The sequence below is a fragment of the Balaenoptera physalus genome (genome assembly GCF_965194825.1).
Source record: "Balaenoptera physalus genome assembly, chromosome: 16".
In the NCBI taxonomy this organism is placed as follows: Eukaryota; Metazoa; Chordata; class Mammalia; order Artiodactyla; family Balaenopteridae; genus Balaenoptera; species Balaenoptera physalus.
In genome coordinates, this window is record NC_138898.1 from 37,172,965 (window position 1) to 37,196,934 (window position 23,970).

At 41.9% G+C, this 23,970-nt stretch overlaps 1 protein-coding gene across 5 annotated transcripts in view; it reads left to right on the plus strand.

Annotated features, from left to right (window-relative positions):
• The first annotated feature begins 7,987 nt into the window (after positions 1-7,987).
• The window catches only part of PLCB1 (phospholipase C beta 1), a 681,757-nt gene continuing 665,774 nt past the window's right edge, over positions 7,988-23,970 (plus strand). For all 5 annotated transcript variants that reach the window (XM_082428205.1, XM_082428206.1, XM_082428207.1 and 2 more), the window contains exon 1: positions 7,988-8,457. In XM_082428205.1, the coding sequence (XP_082284331.1) occupies positions 8,359-8,457 (99 nt within the window). In that variant the 5' untranslated portion in view covers positions 7,988-8,358. The remainder of the gene's footprint in view (positions 8,458-23,970) is intronic.

Sequence of the window (23,970 nt, forward strand, 5' to 3'; positions counted from 1 at the left end):
ACAGTATATATATTCTGTTTTGGGGGGAGGTTCTCTCCATTGTCTATTTGCAACTTAATTTTTCTTTTTTAACCACTCCCCAAAACAAAAGTGACTACTTGTTATTAGGGTATTTTCATTATTTTCTCTGTAGTCAAGAAAAGAGGGTGTTTTGCATCTTCATATTTATGACCTGAAATTTTTTACTACAGTTTTAAGTAAACCATTTTCCAAGTTATTTTTGTTTTTAGATTTGTAACATAATCACTGCCATCTGTTGCTTGGCTTGGCTGTTCTCTGCTCCTTGTACATATTTGTATATGGGAATCTAATATTTAATATGTGCCAGTGGAGGTAACCTATATTGGGGAAATGCATACATGTTTATAAAATATCTGTATTTACCCAATAAATATATGTACAAATTGATTCAATTTTTAAAATGTCTTAAATTGCTAACCTGGTACTATTTTTGTGAATGCAAAATCCCAGCTCAATATTATTCTTTATCTATATGATTCACTTTGGCATTACAAAGCTGGGTCAACAAAGATGTGAGATTATTTATTTATTTCCATCTTTAAAATCAGAAGGAAACTGGAATATATGTCTTCCCTTTTAGTCATGCTATTTAGTTAGATAAAGAATGAAATCGTCCAAACCCTTATTCTGTCAATTATCTAGCATATTATAATGTCAGCATTAAAGTAAAAGATGGTATTCAAGTGAGAAAAAGCACAAGTTCACAGTCTCTGTAAGTCATCATAGATTGACATACATGGCAACATCTATCTCTAATTATGTAGCTGCTACTGTAGCATTGGGGCCTATTTTTAATAAAATACAACACTATGCCAGCTCCCTCATTACTTAACCTCACAAATACTTTGAGTACAATTCTTTTCCATGAAAACCAGTGTTTCTACCCTGATCCTGAATTGGTGGAATGACTGAAAACCAGCAATTTCTTCAGGAACAGAAACCCCGGGGAAATACATGAAAAAACAAAAGGCATTTTTCATAACCTGCTGGCACAGAGCACTGAAAGGCATTTAGAGAATTGAAGTGGAACAAAACAATAGCATCAGAAGCCACAAGAGTGTTCGGTGTTTGCTTTAGTATCAGTTAGGGCTGTTTGTGGCTGCATGGGTTGAACCCCCCCCCCCAAATTGTAGGGGTTTAAACGAGATAGAAACCTTCTTCTGATTTAAAATCTAGGTGATCCAGGATGATGTGATTGTTGGGAGACCCAAGAACTTCTGTCTTCCTGCTCTACCCACCTCACTTCTGACTTCCATTCTCAAGGTCACCTCAGGGCTGAAAGTTCAGCCCTCAAGTGGGCATTCCATGGAGCAAGAAGGGGGAATGAGGGCAGGTGAACATAGCATGCTGTCGTCCCAAATTAGATTGGAGTCTGTTGGAGGAGGTCATCGAGAGGGTGTGACATGCTGTCCCACGAGCTTGATCTGGGCAATTGGAGGCTCCTCACCTATCCCCTGTCCCTGAAATGTACCTTCTGCCCAATATTTCACAGTGGGAGCCATTGTCAAGGATGCATCCTTGAGAGAGCATGAGTTGTTGAGACCATCTGGATGGGATATGTGACTGAACCACGGTAAGTATAAACTTTAAGATTCTGGCGGGCTGGTGCCCGATAAAAGCCTGGTATGTAAATTCCCTTGATTTTAACCTGTCATCTACCAGTCTAGAGTATCTGCTTCTTTCTTTGGTCTCTTCCTGCCCTCTGTGTACCTGGAGCAGTTTCGAATTACCCCCAGGGAACTTTTGAGGTTTCAAATCAGCAGAATCCTACTGCCGCTGGCCTCTAGGAGAATGGATACTGGGTAGGCAACCAGACTCTCTCTAACAGGGACTCCCTGATGAGCATCTTTCCCCACTGCTTTTGTATGTTTTACATAATAATATGATTGGTTATAACAAAAGTGTTTGCTCTTAGATCCCTAAGGTGGGGCAACTATAGAGAAATGACAGAATGCCAGAAAAGAGAAGTCCTGATCGGAAACAAAGTCATGTTCTTATTTGTTAAAGCCCAAGAAAATGTGAAAAGTGGTTATCCATATTTTATAGATGTTAGTGTACAAGTAAATGGTGACTGAAGTCTTTGCATAAGAAGAGGTTCAAAATTGGGGAATTTAACTTCAGTTTAATTAGGAAGAGAATTATTATCTGGAACTAGTCAATAGGCCAAAAGATTTTTTAAAAGTATGAATTCATTCATATGTTCAAAAGCTCAAAAATAATAATACATTTCCTTTAAATTCTGGTGAGATATCACTAGAGACCCAAAGGTTGGTGGTTATATTTGGAGTGAGAGAGAATTGGGGGGTGCTGATATTTATTTTTATAGAATAGAGAAGACAGAATGACTCATGAAGATTATATTGTGACACTTGCGTGTTGTATCACTCTGTCAGAGGGTCTGGCGATGGCAGGAGGGAAGCAGGGTGAGGTGGAGAGGTCTTTCCTAGATGCTTCTTGTCCTGAGGCATTGTTTCCATGGGCCACACTCCCTAACACCTGCATTTTCTGTGAAATTGGATTCTTAGAGCATCTCTCTTTAGACATTTTTGGATCTGCGCTTCCAAATTCTTTTTTTTCAAAATGGTGTTTAAGGTGATCAGACAGATTTCAATAAAAGCTTTTACTTTAAATGAAGGATAAAACAGAGCTTAAATGAATATCAGGTCATTTTTCTTCTTTTTTAAGAAGAAAAAAAACCCCACCGTTTTTGTAACATAACTAAAGCAATCTGAAAGCTTTTTACTTTTGTGTGATAGAATTTAGAGAAAATGCATTGTGCTATTAAGGAAGGGTTCAAAGGAGAGCCTCTGGGGAGGGAAAGCATAGCTTTTTTCCATGCACCAGTGATAATTTTAAGTTGTCTTCTTTTGAGTCCCCGCCTGTCCCAGGGTTTTACTTGATAATAGAACTCACTGAGTCAGAACTTGGCAATTTCATCACTATGCCCGTTCTTATTTACCATCTAAGATGTATAAATCTATCTCTTATATTGATGTGAAATGTAATAATGGTAATAATGTTGCTAATGACATTTACTTCTTAGCTTGAATACTCTCAAAGTATAGTTCTTGTTCACAGAATTATACTGTGCAGGTGATCACGTGACCCTCACCCTGCGGTCCCTTCAGAGACCGAGGCTAACAGAGGCTCTGCTTTCTTCAGTGTGCGGTCCTCAAGGTCACCGTAGGGATCATCTTCATTCCAGACAGTCAGGCAGGGAAAGGTTATGGAGCAGCACAGATGGAGGGTTTTATGTACCAAAGACTATTTAATGTAACCCAGATGTGGTTATTATAAAGCTGGGTCTGGGCGGTTTTTTCTCCCTATCTCTCTGTTATTTCCAAAAAGATAGAGTTAGAGGAACCCTGATGCTTAGATGCAATTAGAACACATTTATTGGTAATGGAAAAGAATTTTGAATTCTAGAAGGTTAAAGATGAAAATGGATATGATTAAAGTTTATAGAATCAATGCAGGCAGAAAGAAGTTGACTAAATCACAGACCACAGAATTAGGATGCTGCCTTTGAATACTGCTCATAAAAAGTTATTCTAGGGCACATAAAGGCAATATAGTACAATTTTAGAATAATTATAAGTGCATTAACTACTATTGATTAGCACTATGTGACAGAGACTTGCATACATGATTTCATTTGATCGTCACAATAACTCTTCAAGAAAGCGTAGTGTGGTGATTAAACGTGTCTGCTCTAGGGCCAAGCTGCCTGGGATTTAATTCTGGTTCTTCCACTTACTAGCTGGAAAATCCTGTACAAGTATTTAACCCTTCCCTGACTCAGTTTTCTCTACTATAAAATGGAGATGATAATGATAACCCAGTTTATGGGGTTAATGTGAGGATTAATGAATTAAAATTGTAAAACCCTTATAGCTTTCATCATCATTATTATTTACCCATTAATATATTAGGCTTCTGTATTTCAGAAGGAGGAAGATACTTTCCCAATGTCACAAAGCTAGTCATTGGTAGAGCTGGCTCTTAGAAAGTATGTCTGTTCAAATCAAAACACCCTTCCTTCCCACTGTGGCAGGCCTCGAGTGAGTGATGAACTGCTAAGAGACAGGGCTACATACCACAGTTTTCTAGAGGAATTGGGAATATTTACATTATATTGCAGTTAAAAGTAGGGAAAGACTAATCAGATCTGAGTTGTAAGTTCTAGAGGTGCCTAGCATGGTGGTTGAGAGTTAAGTTATCAAATCAGAGATCCTAGGTGTCAAACCTGGTTCCAAGTTGGGTAACCTTAAGCAGGTTAATTCACCTCTCCAAGTCTTAATTTTATAATCAATAAAACTGGGGATAATAATATGGTCCACCAGATCAGCTGAGACTAATAGTAAGGCTTAAGCAATAAACACACTTATTGCCTCACTTATCAGGAAGTCTACAGACTTGCAAAGGGCTAACAATCTCATGAAGGACTGATTAAGGCTCTTTGCATGTTTCTAGTTGGCTGTCCTCTTTAGGGGGTAACAGAGAGAGAGAGACAGAGAGGGAGAGACAGACAAAGTCAGAGAGAGACAGAGAGAGGAGCAGGCCCTACCTCCCTTAATCCATTGGGCAGATTTGGGTCTCCTAATGACCTCTTAAACCAATCAAAGAGAAGGAGAATGTGATTCTATAATTGCTTTAGACCAATAGACCAATCGCAGTTCACTTCCTGGGAAGAGGGAGGAGCCACCTTTCCTAAGCACATTGCTAGCTGAACCAAATCAGGGTTCGCTTAACAAGGAAAAGGGGATGGGAGGGTGCTGTTGAATAGTAAGTGCTATGTTATCGAGTATCTGGGAAGTGCTTAGCCTAGTGCTCTAGCCTATAGTTAATTCTCAGTAATGGTTAGCTTTGCCAACTCCCTGAGGCTGACATTCCCGAGGGCAATTCTGTGCTCTCACATAAAACAGACCTTTTTATTGTTTTAAAAACAGAACAGAGCACTGAACTTGATGGATCACAGGCCTGGCTCACACAATTTTGGATGTTCTTACCAGTCCCTTTGCATGGCAAAAATCCCCACACATTAAAACTACTTCTGTCTTGTATCTTAACCGGAGGTGTGGAAAATGAGGGAGTTGAACCAAGCTGCCTCAAGCCTCATCTTACATGTTGAAGGGGGTTATCCCACAGCTCTCCTGGCTCAAACTGCATCCTTCTGCTGGCAGAAGGAGTTCCCACAGTCCATGTTTGTCTTGAAGACAAACACTGTTCAGAATTCTACAGCTTTGTTCTCCTTACAGTCACAGCAACAAACAACAGCTGGGAAGGATCAAGAATACTAGATGAGTGACTCAACCAGCTACTTCCCACAATAATGGTGCATAATAAATGATCCTCCAGTCCCTGGCCAGATCGGTGGATTCAACAATGAGCATATATTGTCATGCTCATAAGTCTGCAGGTTGTCTGGGTTCTGGCAGATCTCAGATGGGTTCTGTTGGATTTGCCTCTAGGCTGCAGATCGGGCCTGCATCTGCCCCTTATGGCTCTCTGAGACATGTTTGTCTCGCGGTAATAACCAGAAACCCCAGAGGGCAAGTATATTTCCCACCCATCCTCACAAGTATATTTCAAGCCTTTTCTTAGGTCACATCTTCTAACATCTCATTGGCCAATATCAATGGGGTGAATAAACACACAGGTCACATGGCAAAGTGTGTGGATACAGAGAAGGACAAGGAACAGAGAGAGATGATGCAATCAGCCACCACAAGAGGCTCAATCTACCTTCTCATTTAGCCTAGAGCCCATTTCTAATCCTCCAAGCTCGTCTTCTAGAGGGCACATCTCTGGTCTATCTTGCCTTCCTACGTCATTCTGGTGTTAAGCCTATTTGGCCAATAATCTTTTCAGTACAAAACTGAGGGCAATGGAGAAATAAAAGAGAGAACAGAGAAGAGAAAAGAACAAGTCTGGTAGGATGAATTATAAGCACAATTGAGAAGGGCAGGAACGCTGGAAGTAGTCGTGTTGCTGTTTTCAAGAGAAGCAGTTTGAAAATGTGATGATGCTTTCTGCACTTAGCAAGCCAAGGCCACTGGATAGAGGGTCTTTGGACAATATACTCAGGTTTTAGTTTAGGGACATGTGATCAAAATGAAACAAGTCAGTCTTTAAAGAGATTCTTTGTGGCAAGTGGCTTCCAAGGGCCAGGTAAGGCTCCCAAAAAAGAGCAGGAGTCAGGCGTCATGTTCACCAGGTTATCTTTGGTGATTATCATAGTGCCTAGCATACAGCTGCTAATCAACACATGTTTTGAGTGTGTTGAAATATTTAACAGAAAATTTCTCCATCAGATTTTGGGTAATATTTTGACCGAGTTTATAAACATTGGGCCTTGGAAGCCTCTGGGGCAGAGGAAAAAAGACAAACACTTAAGAGAAAAGAATGTTTCTCTCCTTCTTTGTTCATATTCTGTTTCTTCTTTTTTAAAATCAACTTTATTGAGGTACAATTTACTTACAATAAAACATACTTGTTTTAGGTATACAGTTCTATAATTTTGACAACTGTGCACAAATATGTGTTCTATAGTTTTGACAACTGTGTTCAAATATGGAACATCTCCGTCACTCTCAAAAGGTCCCTGGTTCACCTTCTCTGTCAATCCCTGCCACTCCTGGCCATAGGCAACCACTGATCTGCTTTCTGTCAATATAGTTTACCTGTTGTAGAATTCCTCAAATGGAATTGTACAGTATGTAGTCTATTGTGTCCAGCTTCTTTCACTAGGCTTAGAGTCTGTGTGATTTATCTGTGTGGTTGTATGCCCATTCCTTTTTTATTGCTGAATAGTATTCCATTGTTTGGCATACCACATTTTGTTTATCCATTTACCTGTTGATTGACATTTGTGGTTTCCAGTTTTGGGATATGATGAAGAAAGCTATGAGCATTACTGAACAAGTCTGTGAGAACATATGTTTTCATTTCTATTGGGTAAATACCTAGAAGTGGAAGTTCTGGGTTTTATGATAAGTAAATGTTTAACTTCATTAAAAAACTGTTTTTCCAAGTGGCTTTACCATTTTATACTCTCTCCAGCAGTGGATGAAATTTCCAGTTGCTCCTCATCCTCTCAACACTGGTATTATCGGTCTTTTAAACTTGATCTATTCTGGTGGGGCTATCTCTTTCTTTGTTTTAAAAGAAATGAGAAATGTTTGTTGAATGAGTACAAACATCCTTACACCTATGTTCCTAAATGAGCAAGTTTCTATCAGTTAGACACCTCTCTCTCTCTCTCTCTCCTCCTCTGTCTCTGATACACGCGTGCGCGCGCGCGCGCGCGCGCGCGCACACACACACACACACACACACACACGCGCGCGCGCGCGCGCGCGCCTTCTGTCATCGTGGGAAATAAAAGCATTGTTTCTCTTAGAATGGGCTTGCTTTCTCAGAAACACAACTTAACCGAAGAATGCCCGGGCTTCAAGACCAGCGCGCTGCGAATTCTCGGGGCTGGCAAGGTTTCCCCAAAGAGCTCTCACTCCATTCCTCTCAAATGCTCTCTCCTCTACTAATAAATAATAATTGTCTTTTCAAAAAGCTGGTTTGTGGTCAGCGCTGGAGAGCTCCAGCTAGAGGGGAAAGCAGTGGGTCGCTTCTCCGCTCCCTCCGACGGCTCCCTTTTCTCACCCCGTTTGGACCCAAGGACATTTCCAGACTCGAGCTCACGTTCCCCAGCAAACCCCCAGGAACGCCTGGCCCCCGGACACCCCAGCACCCCCAGCACCCCGCCACCGGGGCACGAGGCATGCTCAGAGGCGCGGCGGCGCAGGCGTTGGCTGCAGTGGAGCCCGGGAGCCGGGAGGTGTCGCTGCGTCCCCGCTTCAAGGCGCCTGACCCAGTGCGCAAAGTTGGGCTGGAAGCAGCCGAGGGAAGGAGGGACTGAGCGAGCGCTGGTGGCGGGGAAGGGGGGCGGGAGGAGGAGGGAGGAGGGGAAGGAGCAGGGCGGGGGGGCGCCGAGCGTGTGTCATTCGCGCTCTCCCTCCATGTCTAGAGGATGTGCTGAATGGTACGCCAGGAGGCGGCGGCGGCCGAGGAGCAGTATCCGGCGGCGGCTGGCAGCCCTGCTTGGCGGCTCTTTGCCCTCCGAGGCTCCGCATCCACCGCGGGCGCCCGACCCCGCGTGCCGCCCGAGCATGGCCGGGCGCCTCGCCCCCGCGCGCCCCGCCTGCTGAGCCGCGCCGGAGGAGGTGCGGAGGCCGGCGCGGGAGCAGAGGCGAGCGCCTCTGTAGCCGGGAAAGGAGCCCGCGCCCTGCGCCCCGTCCCTGCCGCGCTCGCCCGGGCCGCCCGGAGCCCCGATGAGCCCTGATGGCCGGGGCTCAGCCCGGAGTACACGCTCTGCAACTCAAGCCCGTGTGCGTGTCCGACAGCCTCAAGAAGGGCACCAAATTCGTCAAGTGGGATGATGTAAGTCGGGGCGGCTGGCGGGGGCGCCGGCGGGGCGCGGGGCAGGCGCGGGCCTCTCGTGGGGGTGGGGCGAGGGGTGCGTTATGCAATGGGCGCACCCGGGCGGGCGCGGGGGCTTCGGAGCGCTCAAGTCGCCGCCGCCCGGGCGGGTGGCCGACAGCGGCGGCTGGGCGCCCGCTCCTGGGTCCTTGGGTTCAGTAGTTGACGTCCTGGCTGGGTCTGGTCAGCGCCCCCTGAGGTCTGAAATCTTTTGGGCTAGTGGAGCCGAAGGGGCCGGCGTTGCCGGTGACGGGTCCTGAGAGTTTGGAAAGTGGGGAGGGTGAAGTTGGGACCCGCAGGAAAGCGCTGCGGTGTGAACAAGTCGCGCCCCTCTCCGCGCGCAGACGCACCCCCTGTTACCTCCTTTGGTCCCTTTCGAGAAGGAACTGCCCGGGAGTCCGAAACTGTTGAATGATTGCTCGGCGTCTTAGCGCTTTTCTGGGCGCCCACGCGGCAGAGGCAGAGGACACAGCGGTCCAGCCGACAGGTGGTCGGTGATGCCAAACTTTAGCGCCCGGCTCCGCAGAGAAGGGCCCTGAGAAAGGCTGGGAAGGACACACCAGGGGAGGGCTGGAGAGCAGAAGGGGGTCACTGAGGGGTCGATGAGGGCTCAGTGGGCCTGCAGGCTAAGCGGGAGGGCAAGTTTCTGAGAACTGAGCTGGCTGGAGTCTTCAGTTCGAAATAGACATAGAATACAAGACATTACCTCAATTTACCTTCATCTTATGCCAGGAGGGGCTGGGCTAAGTCCAGTACTTTACAGGAGCCCTGGACCCTAGGACTTAAAGTGAATACCCCCCGCCCCCCCCACCCCCGCATTGCCTTCAGACACTTTAATAATCTTGCTGCATACATGGGGATCTTCGGATGGAGGACATTAGTTTATCAATTTTATGGCCTAGATGTCATTCAACAGGTTTGATAAGAAAAACCCACCGGAAAAAACCTGAGCTGCTGGATCTAAGGAAATTTGGGTCCAAATGACTAAGACATCTCTTAAACAGGAGGAATTATAGGAGAATGAGGCATTCTTCTTGCTGAAAAGATTTTCCACCTTGTAAATTATAGCCTGTTATTCTCCAGGGTATTTTTCTTTAATCTTCTTAAGCCATTTTCCAGTGTCTGAAAACAATTTAAATATTCCAGGTAGCGAATCCAATTACTTAGCTGAGCGGGTCTGTGTCTATATTTTGTCCATTTGGAAGTGCAAACAGGACGTGGAGGCTGAGCCACAGCTTCCTTGAAAGCTCATACCAGTTATTAAATGCTGTAAGCATCCTTTTGCTATGGACTTTACACTTTTCTCCTTCTGTCCTAGTCTAATGACCGGATGCTTTGTAAATGGATTATTCCAGAATCTAAACAATAAGTTCAGACACAGGTGAAATGCTCTGTGTCAAGGAAAAACAAAGAAAATGCAGTTCAACAACAAATAAAACAGTCTTGCCCATCTTGAGGTCCTCAGATAGAAAGCTAATGTGATGATGGGTTTACTGAGAAAGAGAATGAAGATCAGAAGGAAGAGAGAGTGAGAGAGAGAGAGAGAGGAAGAGACTATACAGAATAAAGAAGGGTATTTCAGGATAAGCTCTGGATTTATTCACAGAGATGATTTTAAACTGCATTTTAAATAATTCTCCAGATGAACCGGTTTGCAAGGCAGAAACAGAGACACAGATTTAGAGAGCAAACGTATGGACACCACGGGGGGAAAGTGGCGGGGGGTGGTGGTGGTGGGATGAATTGGGAGATTGGGATTGACATATATACACTAATATGTATAAAATAGATTACTAATATAAATAATAAATGAATAAAATAAAATTTAAAAAATGTTTGAAGAAAAAATAATTCTCTAGAATGTCTTGTTTGGAAGAAACTATGAGTGTCACTTTGAAAATGAAATTCTTCTGTGGAAACACTTTTTGGTACATCCAGGTAGATGACTTTTATTATGTGCATTTATGTCACATATATTTATTCCTCACCTACTAATGCCAGGCCCTGGATTAGAGCCTGGTGTGATGAAGAAAGCAGCAACCCCCCTGCTGTTACCGACCTTACATACTAGGTGGAGGAGACAGAAAATTATCAAGAACACCAGTGATACAGAGATTATGAGGGCTGCAGGGAGAGTGATGGAGAGGCTGCTAGTCAAACGCCACCTGCAGAAGGTGAGAAGGGCTCCCTCTGAGCATTGAACAGTGAGTTTCTAGGGCAGTCCGGTCGGAAGGTTATGGGCACTAAGGAGAGGGCCAGGGGAATCTCAGATCTTTCATAGGGAAGAAACCAGACTGCACCCAGGAGTCAGGTTATGTGGAATGCAATGGACTATCCTGCAAGTTCCGTGGTTGGCCTTCTTGGTCTCCATGGTGATCTGTGGAGTTAGAGGGACCCAGACTTTCTTAGGATGGTTTTTTCCTCCCCAGGTGTCACCCTTCTATTCTTCCCCGTTCATATTTGTCCTTCTAGTATCAAGCCAGTTTAGGTTATCTGGCTAATTATATTGCATATTAGTGAGACTGTGTGTTGAAGACACAGAGAGCTAGATCTTGAGTCCAAAGGCCTGGGTGTACCTGCTGATTCTTTTACCAGTCAGCTGTGTGACTTTAGCTTAATCACTTAACCTCTGTAAATCTTTGCTGCCTCTTGCTCAGACTGTGAGAATGCTACATTTCCTACCTATTTCATCTAAAAGTTGGCAGTAGCTGATAGGTAAAGCAGCCCTTCTCACACTTAAGCATGCATCAGAAACATCTGGGGGGATTGGTAAGATTCAGACTGCTGGGGCCCACCCTCAGTTTCTGATTCAGAAGTTCTGAGATGGAGCCTGGGAATTTGCCTTTCTCATAGGGTCTTGGGTAGTGCTAAAGCTGCTGGTTGGGGAACCACACTTTGAAACCACTGAGATAAGGTTTGTGAAAAAAACTTGGAAAGTGTGGTAGAGAGCACAGTCTTGCTGGCCTGTGTACATTTTCACTGGTTTGTAAGTTTAATTTTATCTCTGTGTTTGTATTTTGAGAAATTCTTCCAATTGTTACCTTTCTACCTACCGAGGAGGTAGAAAAAACTCAGTGACATGATCGTGGACAATCTTTTTAGGTCTTCTGGGATATTTAGGAAGTGTCTGATGCCCAGGCTGACTTAACTCACATTCATGCATTTCTTTTGAATTTCTTATAGGCAATGAAACATTTTCAGCATTTTCATCTGCTTCTAGTGGGAGTGTTAGAAAAGGAAAGGAAGGAGAGAAGCTTCTTGAGAGGCTGTCTAGTCTGACTTCCTGCCTCTGAGCAGGGGAGGCTGCTGTGTTTTTCCTTGTGGCTCTGACTTTGGGAAATACCTGCTGCCCACACCCTTGCGCCAAGTGTGTGCCCCATCTGCTAGTGAGGAAAAGTAAATGCTGGAAATAATTTAAAATATCTCAAATATCTGATCTCACTTAAAAATTGTATACCCTCTTCTCTGATCTTTAAGACGAAGGATGGGCAAACTCAAAACAGATTTTCAATAGCCCATTAGAAAGCATAGAGGTACATTTGAAAATGATGAGTTTGGGGCTATTTAGAATTGTGTAGAGATTCTATCTTGTTTTCTGAGTGGCTAAAGCACCATAATCACCAGTCCTGTTGTCCTGACCACCATATAGAATGGGGGGTGTCACCCAGAGGGCGCAGTGCCCTGCATAGTCTGTTGGCTACCTACCAATGTCATGGTGAAGCTGTGGATGCTCTAAGGGTGGTAGCCAAAAGCTTTGACATTGGCGTTAACCAATCACAACAGACAGCAGGGGGGCAGTGGAGCTGGAGTGGAGTCCTGGAGACATCCTGTTCCACCAGAGCCAGGCATGAACCATGCTTTTGCCTGATCCTGGGAAGGTCTGCAGGTCCCCAGTGTCTGTGGGGGCATGTGGAAATATTTCCATTTTTGAACAACTAGTAATGGTGTATAGGTATATACAGTCTGAACATCAAGGCCAAGCCTTGTCCTCCAGAACTTGGCCAACAGATAAAAGACTGACCTATGGTGGCTATGTGTTTCACCAGTGATATGAAAGGATGCACCTTGCTTTTACTGTGTGTTTGTATCTTAGCTTTCATTTAGCATTTGTATACGATCAGTCTCTGGTAGTAGGAGGTGGGTGTACAGGACTGGGGTGTTTGAGAGTGAGCTAACTTTCTCCATCTCAGCTAGGGAGCTTGGGAGATTGTGAGCCTGGCCCCTCTCGTTTCTCTGTGTTGGACAGGATGTGGAGGGAAAGACGAAGGTTTCCCAACCCCTGATTTGCCTCAAACTCATCATTTTCAAATGTACCATTATGCTTTCTAATGGGCTGTTGAGAATCTGTTTTCTGAGTTTGCCCATCCTTCCTCTTAAAGATCTGTGTCTTTGTTCTACAGCCTCTGGGGCATGGAGGGCTTCTCATTTGATTGTTTTCTTTTTCTCCACTCTCACCCTCCAAATTCAGAGCTCACTGTGGGTGAATTGCTTAATGCATCTCAACCTGTTTCCTCATGTGTAATGTCAGGATTGTAGTATCTCCTACTGCACAGAACCGCTGTTACCAGTAAAGGAGTGAAGGCACATGCATTGCTCTGTGTGGCGCCTGACATACAACACTCAATAAAATAAGTTTTTAAAAGCGATGGTTCCCCTAATAATTAGAGGGCCATGAACTTTATCAAGGTGGTCAGTTTGTGTTGGATGACTCTTTTATTCTATAGGTGGGAAGATCCAGACCTTTCTTCCATTCCCTTTAAAGTGTGTTTTGATTTTCATATTTTATGATTTGAAAGGGAAAAAAAAGTTTTTTTACCCTTTTAAAAAATATAGGTATTTCAGAGAAAATGAATCTATGTAAAAAATGCAGGACTCTTTCTCTTTAAAGGAAGTCAGTTTCCAAAGCATCCAAAAGTTTTACTTCTACTTAAAAACCTTAAAGTACACACACACACACACACACACACACACACACACAGAGTAAGTGCACAAGTATGATGACCAGAAGGAAAAGGAAACAGTTAAAAAAACTTTTGTAATTTAGAAAGAAAAAAATTATATATAGGTAGATATATGTAAGTCTCACATCATACATCATGTCTCAGAAGCGTAGTCTTACATTCAAAGGTCATAATTGCTAGACTGGCTAAGTTGTTTGAGAAGAAGGCTGAGGAAGCTTGGAGGTTTGGATGTGCTGAGCGCCCTGTGGATTTGAACAAGTAACTCCCTCCCCCCTCTCCACCACTCTGCCCTCCCCACCAAAAAACCCACAGCTAAAACAGGTATTAATAATAAAAAATCATGTTAGTATATTGCACATTTCCCAGCATCCTACACAAAAGCTCAGTTAGAACTTTTGCATTATGTAGAATCTGTAGTTGCGGTTTCCAAAATGATGACAAGGTGCCACTGACAAGATTAATGAGGGAGCAGAGGAGAAGGGTTTACAAGGTGGGCAGTCAGCAACATTCACTTTGGACAGGTTATAGGGGAAAGAGGGAAGAAACAGCCCCGGTTGGTAGGTGGAGGATCCAAACGCAGCCCCCAGAGGGCTGGCAGGTGCCCTCTAAAATACTACTTAAATATGTCCAGATTTGTCCCTTTTTCATGTCCAAAGAGCTTTTGTGAATTTCTCATCGACAGTGATTACTGTAATCTAAGTGTAAGAATATCACTTTTCCAAAGTAAGTCAATAAAGCTATTTTAAGCTTTTGATCAGAGTGTAACGTTCATGAAGTAAAAACACGCAAATCTTGTGTCCAGCTGGGTCAGTTTTCGCAAAATGAACACTCACGTGATCAGCACCAGATGCAGAAACAGCATCGCCAGCCCACCAAGCCCCTGAGCGCTCCCTTCTGGCCCCTACACCCGCTCTCCTGACTTACAGCTCCGTAGGTTGGTTTTGCCTGTCTTGGATCTAAGAAAGCTATTTTCTTCTTATTTTCAAACAGAAGCCTAAAGCATTTTTATTATTGCTTTAGAACCCTCTTCAACAGTAACAAAAATGACTTATCCTGGGTTTAGATGGGCCTTGATTAGGTCCTTATCTAGCCTAAGGTAAGGCCTGGGAAGTGAAGCAGGTGTAGTAAATGCCCCAAAGGAGAAAGCAGTTGAACAAAACGGTAGTAATTGAGCAAGGAAATGTAGTGCCTACAGGCTGTTATTGGCATAGCAGAGCAGACTAGTACAGTGCTGTTTCTGGAATATATTTTTCTCTAGTAGTTTTTCTGTCTCATCTTGCCTGACTTTGATATTCCCACCTATGGTGCAGTAGGATAATTTACTCTGGCTATTAGCATATCTCTAATCCTTCCTAGGAAAGTTTAGCCTATCAGTAAATAACTTCAAATGATATTTACCTGCAATGACTGTTTAAATGGGACAGGAACATTTTGCTTTTTTACGTTGAGCTTGTTAATCTGTAGTTAAATGTTTCTTTATCAGGATTGTTTCACATTATCCTGAACAAGGAGTGCTGGCAGAAAATGGAATGAGATTGATTGTGAATTGTCGACTAATGCTGTGGGTCTTCACCTAAATAACAAATATTTCATAACTGAAGACCTTAGTTTTCCTGTTACTGGAGCTAATATGAGGTTCAAGCAGCCTTTTCAGACTGTATCATAAATTCCATCTGCCCAGAAAGATTTCATAATGCTCCCCTTCCCCCATCTATTCCATGTCCGATCCCACAGTCAGAGCCAGTGCCCCTGTATATCAGTAAGGAAAGGAACTAGGACATATTTCTGAAATTTACATGAGATCTTAAAGAAGCTATCGATTTCTGTTAAAAACTAAATGAAATAATGTATAAAGAAGGCTAGACTCTTGAAGAGTTGTTTGGCTTCCCCTTTGATCTCTTTGTGCTCTGATATTTGATTTTATTATTTTCTTCATATGTTAATTTCACTTTGGGGAAATTTTTATTTTAATTTTGTTCTGAAAAAATGCTTAGGTATATGCTTAGATATAATTGATGTTGACTAAATCTATATACATTTATCAAGAAACTAAATTATTGTCAGTGGAGAAACATTATTCTATAAAATAAGCAAAAATATTTAGTGTTAAAGAGAATTAAAAGCATCCTACATATGGTTTTCATTTCAAGGACTTTTTTAGTTCACAATACTTGCTCAGTGTTTTGTTTCTTTTCATCACAATGAAGTTTTATGAACAAGTTTAAGGAAAATGAATTAGTTAACAAAGCACTTTTACCTGAACTAGTCGTTGTGGATATTAATATATATCATTGATACATAGGAGATTAAGAAGTTATTTTGCTGTTAAAAAATCAAAATTTCATTGGAACTTGTTTATGAAGTAGATAAGGGAAAGTTAATTTGATTCATTTTATAGAAGAGGCTATAGAAGCTGAAAAAGGAAGACCCCAGAGCAAGTCAGCAAGTGGTCCCGTAGATTAAAAAAAAATGAAGGATACTGACGGGGATGCTTTCTCAGGTTTGCTGTTTGATTGAATCTCACTTAGTCTCCATCCCCACACCCTCTTAGTATGACTTCTTATAATACAGAATCAGGGAATCTCAAGGTACATTTACTAGACTTCCTTGAAGCGTCTAATATTCTGGCTGTAAATTCATTCCACCAGTATGAGATGCACTTATATGATATGTGAAGGAGGCCACTTCTCTGCATTCTTTGGTTTGTCTCTACAGACGTGTGGGATGTTGAAGGACGAAGTATGATCTTCTGTGTTTGGTTATAAAGAGGCAGTGGGGACAGTGGCTGCTCCCTGTCTCAGATTACTCTTCCTTTGTCTTCAGCTAAACTGGCGTGTGTTTGACCCTAGCAGTTCCTCCTTGATTTCTCTCTCACCTTTCTGAATGTGGTGGAGGCAACAGCTCTCCTCAAGGGTCAGTGTGTCATGTTCTGGGGTCATTCACAGAGGCTCCTGAAGCCTACATCTCCAATCCTTCTAGTGATACTGTCCGGTACCTGTAATTAAACTCCTTTATGTTCAAAGTTTCCAGAGAGGTTTTTGTTTTCTTCATTAACCCCTACCCAATATGACCTTTTACCCAATACGGTTCTAGGATTCCATGAATTTCAGTCTTAATGTGCAATGACCACCCACACATCCTATGTAATTTTCTCCTTCAATATTACAGTTGAGTAAAATGGAGTTTTGCTATAATGCTGCCTCTCAAGTTCAATACTGAGAGTGAGTCCTAATAATAGGCCCTGATATTTATAAACCACTCTTATTTATTTACAGTCATGCCCCTTCAGTCTTCAAGACCACCTAGAGTGGTAGGAAAAGGCCAGATGTTATTATTCCCATCTTACATAGAAGCACACTGGGGCTAGTGAGTGGTGAGTTGCCCAAGGCACACAACTAGTTAGAGCCAAAGTCAGGTTTAAAACTAGGTCTTCTGGTTAAATTCAGGACCGTTTCCAGTCTACCGTGATATCCCCAAACAGGATCCTTGTGGTAACAAAAGGCTTTTTTTTTTTTTTTTTTTTTTTTACAAAAGGCTTTTAATCGAATCTAAATGAATACCAGTTGAAAGAGATTCATTGACTTTTCCAAAGAATCCCCCTGATTTTATGATTCGTACAAATGATGCTTAGAACCCTACAAATGCCTTCCTCTTTGCTGGTGTCTTCAAAAACAGCTATTTTTATGATGTGTATATGAAGCCCATGTTTGTTCCACAATGTAGGATGTGGGAACATAGGAAATCTTCATTGCTGCTTTGAGGCACAAAGACCAGGGTACAGTCTAGTCTACAAATGTTCTACATCAGTCAGTCAGTGTAAAACATGCTCACAGAAAGATATTCAGGAATGGTGTTAAAACAAAGGTCTTTTTTTTCATTACCTAATAAGTGACACTTTTGTATCTAGCAAGACTCATTACATGTGCTTTTCCATCTTTTTCTCTTCCAAACATACTTGCACATGTTGTCTTTTGTTGGATGCCCATTAAGACTGGTCCCATGGCTTCCTATGGGAAAGCTTTGATGTTGGAAGATGAAAGATAAAGTGGGCATGAAGGAAGTGTAGAGGATGCCACTTGCACCCAAAAGTGAGGCAGAATGGCTTGGAGTTCAAGGTACTGTCAATTGAGAACCCAGATGTAGATTGCCAGTGCAGGAGGGTGCATGCAGGGAGGTGGTTATGCCTCGTCTATAGGACAGCTGGACCAGGGCTCCTCAAACACTGTAGCTTTGTGTTATTTATCACCTTCCCTAGGGCAAAGCATAGGCCTGGCACTGAGTTGGTGCTCAGGGAATCTTTGTGGAATGAAGGAATGATCTGGTGTGTTTCTGGGTCACAGTGGGTTCATGGGAAGGGGGGAGTGTGCAGTCATGAGGGAGGGTGGTCATGCTCCCAAGACACCTGCATGACACACTGTGTGTAGCACTGGTTAGAAAGCCCTGCCCTCCATCCTTCCATTCCATCTGACATCTCCCAGAGTCCGAGGGACCCTGTGGCATTTTTAACTTTGGTTTCTCCATGTGAGTTCAAGAAGCAAAATATTTATTGTCAACACAGAGCTGATTGCTGTCATAGCACGGATTTCCCGTAAGGGCTAAATATGGCTTAAGGTTGAGTGTGTAATCAATTGTAATTCGATATTGGTTGAAAATTGTGATACTTAATGTATTTACATCTCTTATTCTGAATGTTACAAGTGGCTTCTGTTTTCTGAAAAAGATACACATATACCGAGATTTTGCAAGGAAAATTGCCTTTAAAGAAATTCAGAAGTGTTGGGAGTGACAGAGCAAAAGACTGACGGTTGTGAAAACATCCTCTCTATCAGGATAATGATTCATAAGGAGAAAAATGGATATTTGAGATTTATTGCCAAAATGAGAAAAATATTAAAGACATATAGTTTAAAAAATATTTTTTATAATAAAAATTCTACCTACACTATTTCTTCTGTATAGAGGGAATGGAAGTTACTGGGACAATATTATTGACATCCTCCCTTCCCCACTCCTAGTTCAATATACTTGGGCCACCTCTATGGTCCCACCTTCCCTCCTGTCCCTGGGAAATCTCCATGTCCTGGAGCCCATGCCTCCTGGTTTCTTTGGATTCAGGATTCATAATTATCCTCCCCTTTGACAGTATCTGTGAAAGATTCCCTTCTGTTGAAGCTCTTCTGAGAAAATAGAAATATGCTTTTTAGCCATACATATGCCAACATAGAATGCAGCACAATGTCCCCCCCCACCTTCCTCCTATGGTTACTGCCCTCTTCCTCATCCTTCCCTCCACAAGGAACATGCAGCTTCTACCCACCTTCTCCTCTCCTCACATCCCACTCACTCCTTCTCTGCCCTCCAAAGCCTTATTCTGCCTTTGCCATTGCTTTGAAACTTCTCTTGCCACAGCTTCTGGCAACCTGTTGGGTGCCAGTCCAACTGATATTTTTCAGAATCTACCTTGATTCTTTTTCTGCAGTTTTCTTCCATCTACCTGTTCAGTGTTCATACTTTAAATTTGTATTGATGCCTCTTATAAGCTGGACATTTTGCTAGTGTTGTGGATTTACAATGGTAAATGATTTGGTTCCTGCCCTCACGGAGCTGGTATTCTGCTGGGGGAGATAGATGCATAACAAATAAAGGTAAATGATGTTACTATAATTGTGGTAAGTACTACAGAAAAAAGTACAAAAGTACAAGTGAGTATAAGAAGTTTGGAAGGTTTCCATGGAGAAATTCTGTTTAAGGAAAGACCTGAGTTATAAGTAGGACTTAAGCCAACATGAGGATGGGGAGTGTATTAGGTCAAATGTACAGGACATGTGGGCATCCCAAGGAGGGAAGGCACATGGGACTTTGAAGGACAGGGAAGAATAAGCAAATGGGGCACTTGGTGGCTCAGATAATGAGGCGGGATGGCAAAGGGTGCATATATGCTGCTTAGGCCACTGCAAAATTTTTTCATGAAGTCAGTAGGAAGCCATTAAAACTGTGTTTCTGAACCTTGGTACTATGGACATTTGGGGCCAGACAATTCTTTGTTATGGGGTTTGGTCTGTGCATTGTAGACTGTTTAGCAGCATCCCTGGCTATCTACTAGATCTGAACATTGCCAACATTTCCCTGGGGTGCAAAACTGCCCCTGGTCCAGAACCACTGATTAAAATGTAAACCACTGATTTAAATCTTAACTGATTTTAAAAAGTACTGGGCCACTTCGTGCGCGTGCGCGCACACACACACATGGCCAGTAGGGACATGAAAAGATGTTCAACAACATTAGTCATTAGTCATCAGGGAAATGTGTATTAAAACCACAGCCCACCAGACCTATAGCTTCCTGAAATGATTGGTTTACTCATCCGATGCCCCCACTAAACAGTGAGCACCTTGTATGATGGGGGATCTGGACTTTCATTTGAATCCCTAGTATAGGCCTGCAGTATCTTGCATGGTATTTGAAGGAGCATGCTTCCAACTTTTTGCTGTATTTTGTTAAAAGAGATTTTTATACCTGTCAGTAAAAGGCAACTTTTTAATGGTACTTCTCTCCACTGTTTTGCATCCTCCACCCTGGACCTTCTTCCCTCCTCTGTTTTCCTTTCCTCGGGGAAATTTCAGACTGGACAGGCCCTGGGAAGAAAATCCTCTTCCATGCTGATGCACACAGAAGATTTATTTCACTGATCCTAATCTCACAATCTGTTATCCAAGACTGCCTTTAGTGTGTGTGTGTGTGTGTGTGTGTGTGTGTGTGTGTGTGTGTGTGTGTGTATGTATGTGTGTGTGTTTCATAGTCAGGGCTGCATTGCTGACGTTTGTTGGGCATCACATCTGATTTTCTGTGACACTTGGAATTTTTTTTCCTTACGTAGCTGTTTGTGTATGTGTTTGCCGTCTTTGGCTCTGCTGCTTTCTGAGGCAAGTCTTGGGCAATCCCTGTGGAGCATGGCTGTTTTTTTTCCCTTGTTGACTCTGTAACATTGATTAGTTGAGAAGTGCACATCTCTAGCCATGTGTGTTTTCTGTTTAACAACATGAGGACACAAAATCACTGTGGAGTCAGGATCATGGTCAATCTTGGCCAGTAGACTTTCTGACAGTGGCACCAACGTGTGGGCTGTGGGTCTGTGGGTCTGTGAGCTGGTCCTCGACATTAGCCTTAATGGGTTATAGCTTGTATCAGTTTTATAGGGTGTCCATAACAAAGTAGCACAGACTGAGAGTCTTAAACAACAAAAATGTGTTTTCTCACAGTTTTGGAGGCTGCAAATTTGAGATCAAGGTGTTGGTGGAGTTGGTTCCTTCTGAAGACCCTGAGGGAAGGATCTGTTCCAGGCCTCTCTCCATAGCTTGTAGGTGGCTGGTCTCCCTGTGTTGTCACATCATCTTCCTTCTGTATGTGTCTGTGTCCAGATTTCTTCTTTTTATAAGGACACCAATCCTATTGAATTAGGGCCCACCCTTAATGCCCTCCTTTTAATTTAATCGCCTATGTAAAGATTGTTAAGCATATAGGGTTGCACTTTGAAGCACTGGGTAGGACTTGAACATACGGATTTTGGGGTGGGGCACAATTTAGCTCATTACTAACCTGAACCTGGTAAAGTAGAACTCAGAGGGCAGCAACGTATTGGCTCTATTCAGATACTTGAAGAGTTGATACTTAGAGAAGCAACTAGATTTATTTTGTATAATTGGGTTAGCTAAAAAGTTCGTTCGGAAAAACCCAAATGAACTTTTTGGCCAACCCAATAATTAGGTGTTAAAACTAAATGATAGCTGCATATATGGAAAAAAATCCCAAAACTTTCTAGCTGGCATTATCTGACCAAGTTTGCTTTGTGAATAAGATTTCCCTGTTAAGGAGAAAACTTATTTTCTCATGAAGGTTTAGAGCTCCACTGCCCAGTAGAAATATAAAATGAGCCACACTGGAAATTTTAAAGTTTTTAGTAGCCACATTAAAAAAGTAAAAAAAAAAACAAAAAACAGGTGGAATTAATTTTAACAATATAGTTTGTTTAACCTGATATATTTATTTACATATATAATTAATATCAAAAATTATTCATGAACTACTTTACATTCTTGTTTTCATTGTCAGTCTTTCAAGTCTTATAGCACATCTTAGCCAACTCGCCCCATTTCAAGGGCTCCGTGGTCTCAGGTGAGCCCATATTCAACAGTGCAGGTGGACAGCGTTGCCTTCTCCGTTGGGGCCAGATCATCTCCAAAGAAGTGAAAAATGGTTCTTGAGGGACAAAACGTCTTCTTATTCTTTACTTTTTATTTTGTATAAAGCACAGTATACATACAGCATATAAATAGATATACAGAATATCTGTGATATTAACATTTCATGGAAGATGATTAGGAAAAAAAATGTCAAAAAAAGCCCTAATTTAGCAGATCAGTAATGAAACAGTGTTGAGTGACCTTGGTGTAGAGTCTGTCCTTGAGGTTTAATTCCAGTGCTTCCCTTACTAGCTTAGCCAGGTTTCCTTGGACCTAGTTATTTAAGCTAAGCCTTAGTCTATTTATATGTAAAATCGGGATAAGTGTCTACCTCTTAAAATATTATAAATATCAAAGGAGAAATTCCATTTCGAGTTCATATTGCAGTGATTGGCTCAGACCAAACATTTAGGATGTGTCTATTATTATTTGGTCAGGGAGTTTTGTAAAGAATATTCTGGTATTGGGAGGGAGTTTGTACTGTTTTGTCATTTCCTCCCAGTTTCTTTAGGACATTTTATTTATTTATTTATTATTAAAGTATAGTTGCCTTATTATATTAGTTTTGGGTGTACAGCATATTGATTCAATATTTTTATAGATTATACTCCAGGGTATATAATTTGTTTTATAGTGATTCATTTATTTTCACATTTCATCTTTTTTTTTGAGATGTAATTATCATATAACATTGCATTAGTATATGTTATTGATTTATATCAGCACATTGATGCACAAATCATAATAAAGAAGTTATAGGACTTTGTAATTTTAATATTGATTGCAGTGACTCTTTTTCTTACTGAAATATCTCTCATTCTTTTGGATGTTTAGGTTTTAAGAAGTCCCTTTACTTTGTTCCTTGACTGTCCTTTATTTAACCTAAAATCTTTTTGGAGATTCATGTAAATTGTAAAACAGCAGTTTCTTATATCATTATATTAGTCTTCATTTTTGATAAAATAGGATGAGAGTAAAATGGTTTCTGTCAACGAAAGAGGAGTAAATAGAGATTTACTGTACATTATCTACAATTACTAACTTAAGACAGGTATATTTATTAGTGTTCTTCTTTTCAAGGTAGATGTTTATTGGAAAAAATACCTTATAACTTTAAGTAAGCAAATTAAAGTTGAATTCCTAGTTAGAAGCCATGTACTTATAAGACACAGGGATGTCTACATTTCAAGCTCACTGGTGCTCCTGGGCATTTACATCATTGTATTCCCGATTCAAAGCCTCACCCATTGTAGGCCTGTGTCAGTGGATCTAAGTCTGGTTCCTGGACCAGTAGCAGTGGCATCACTGAAAATTAAGTAGAAATGCAGATTCTCAGACTCTATTCCAGATCTCCTAAGTGAGAAACTCCAGAGAAAGGGCTCAGTAGTCTGCATTTTAACCAGTCCTCCTTGTAAATCTGATGCACCCGAAAGTTTGAAAACCACCTTCTTATGGAATACACATCTTACGGATATTGATGGAGGGAGAAAGAATAAAACATAGACCATCTGAGAGTTATCTCCATTATTCTGCAGTAAAACGCTGCAGTTGCCTTGGAAATGAAGGATGGCCATATATTTCAAACTTCAAACTACAGCATATATTCTGACAATTAAGAGTACTTGAGATCTGGGTTGAGTAGGGGGAGAATATAGGCACTTGCAGCTATGTGAGAGGTGTGAAAAAAGGAGGTGGAGTTGAAAATGGATATTCATGTATTTCTGGGTCAAACCCTGCCTTGCATGGCAAGAATGCCAAGTTCCAGCTGATCTTGGAATGTCAGAGGTGATTATGGAGGAAGCAGGCAGGGAGCCGAGATAAATGATCATTTAGTAGAGGAACTGTGGCCGAAAGAGTGGGGTGAAGAAAATACTGAACAAAGGAGCTTTAATTTTGAAGGAGAAAAAGGAATAAGCTAGAAAAAGCAGTATCCAAAACAACGAGGTAGCCTAACACAATGTTCCAACATATAAATTTGAGCTGTTTTGCTCTGCTAACTTTAAATATTTTTTTGTCTGGGATCCTTGAAGTGAATTGTCACTAAGATTTTGATTAGAATCTTATCAGATGCTCTTGTCAGACACTCCGATTAGAAAAGGAACTGTCGTGAAAATGATAAGTTACACCTCCAGGTTAATTCCAAATTTACCTGGAAATTGGGATGTGTGTTCTGTGAAGCGTATTGGAAACTTATTTCGCCCAACTCTGGAAGAGTAGGTGATGAAACAGAACTGAAAATATTGCTATGATTTACTGGAAATATTGCTCTGAA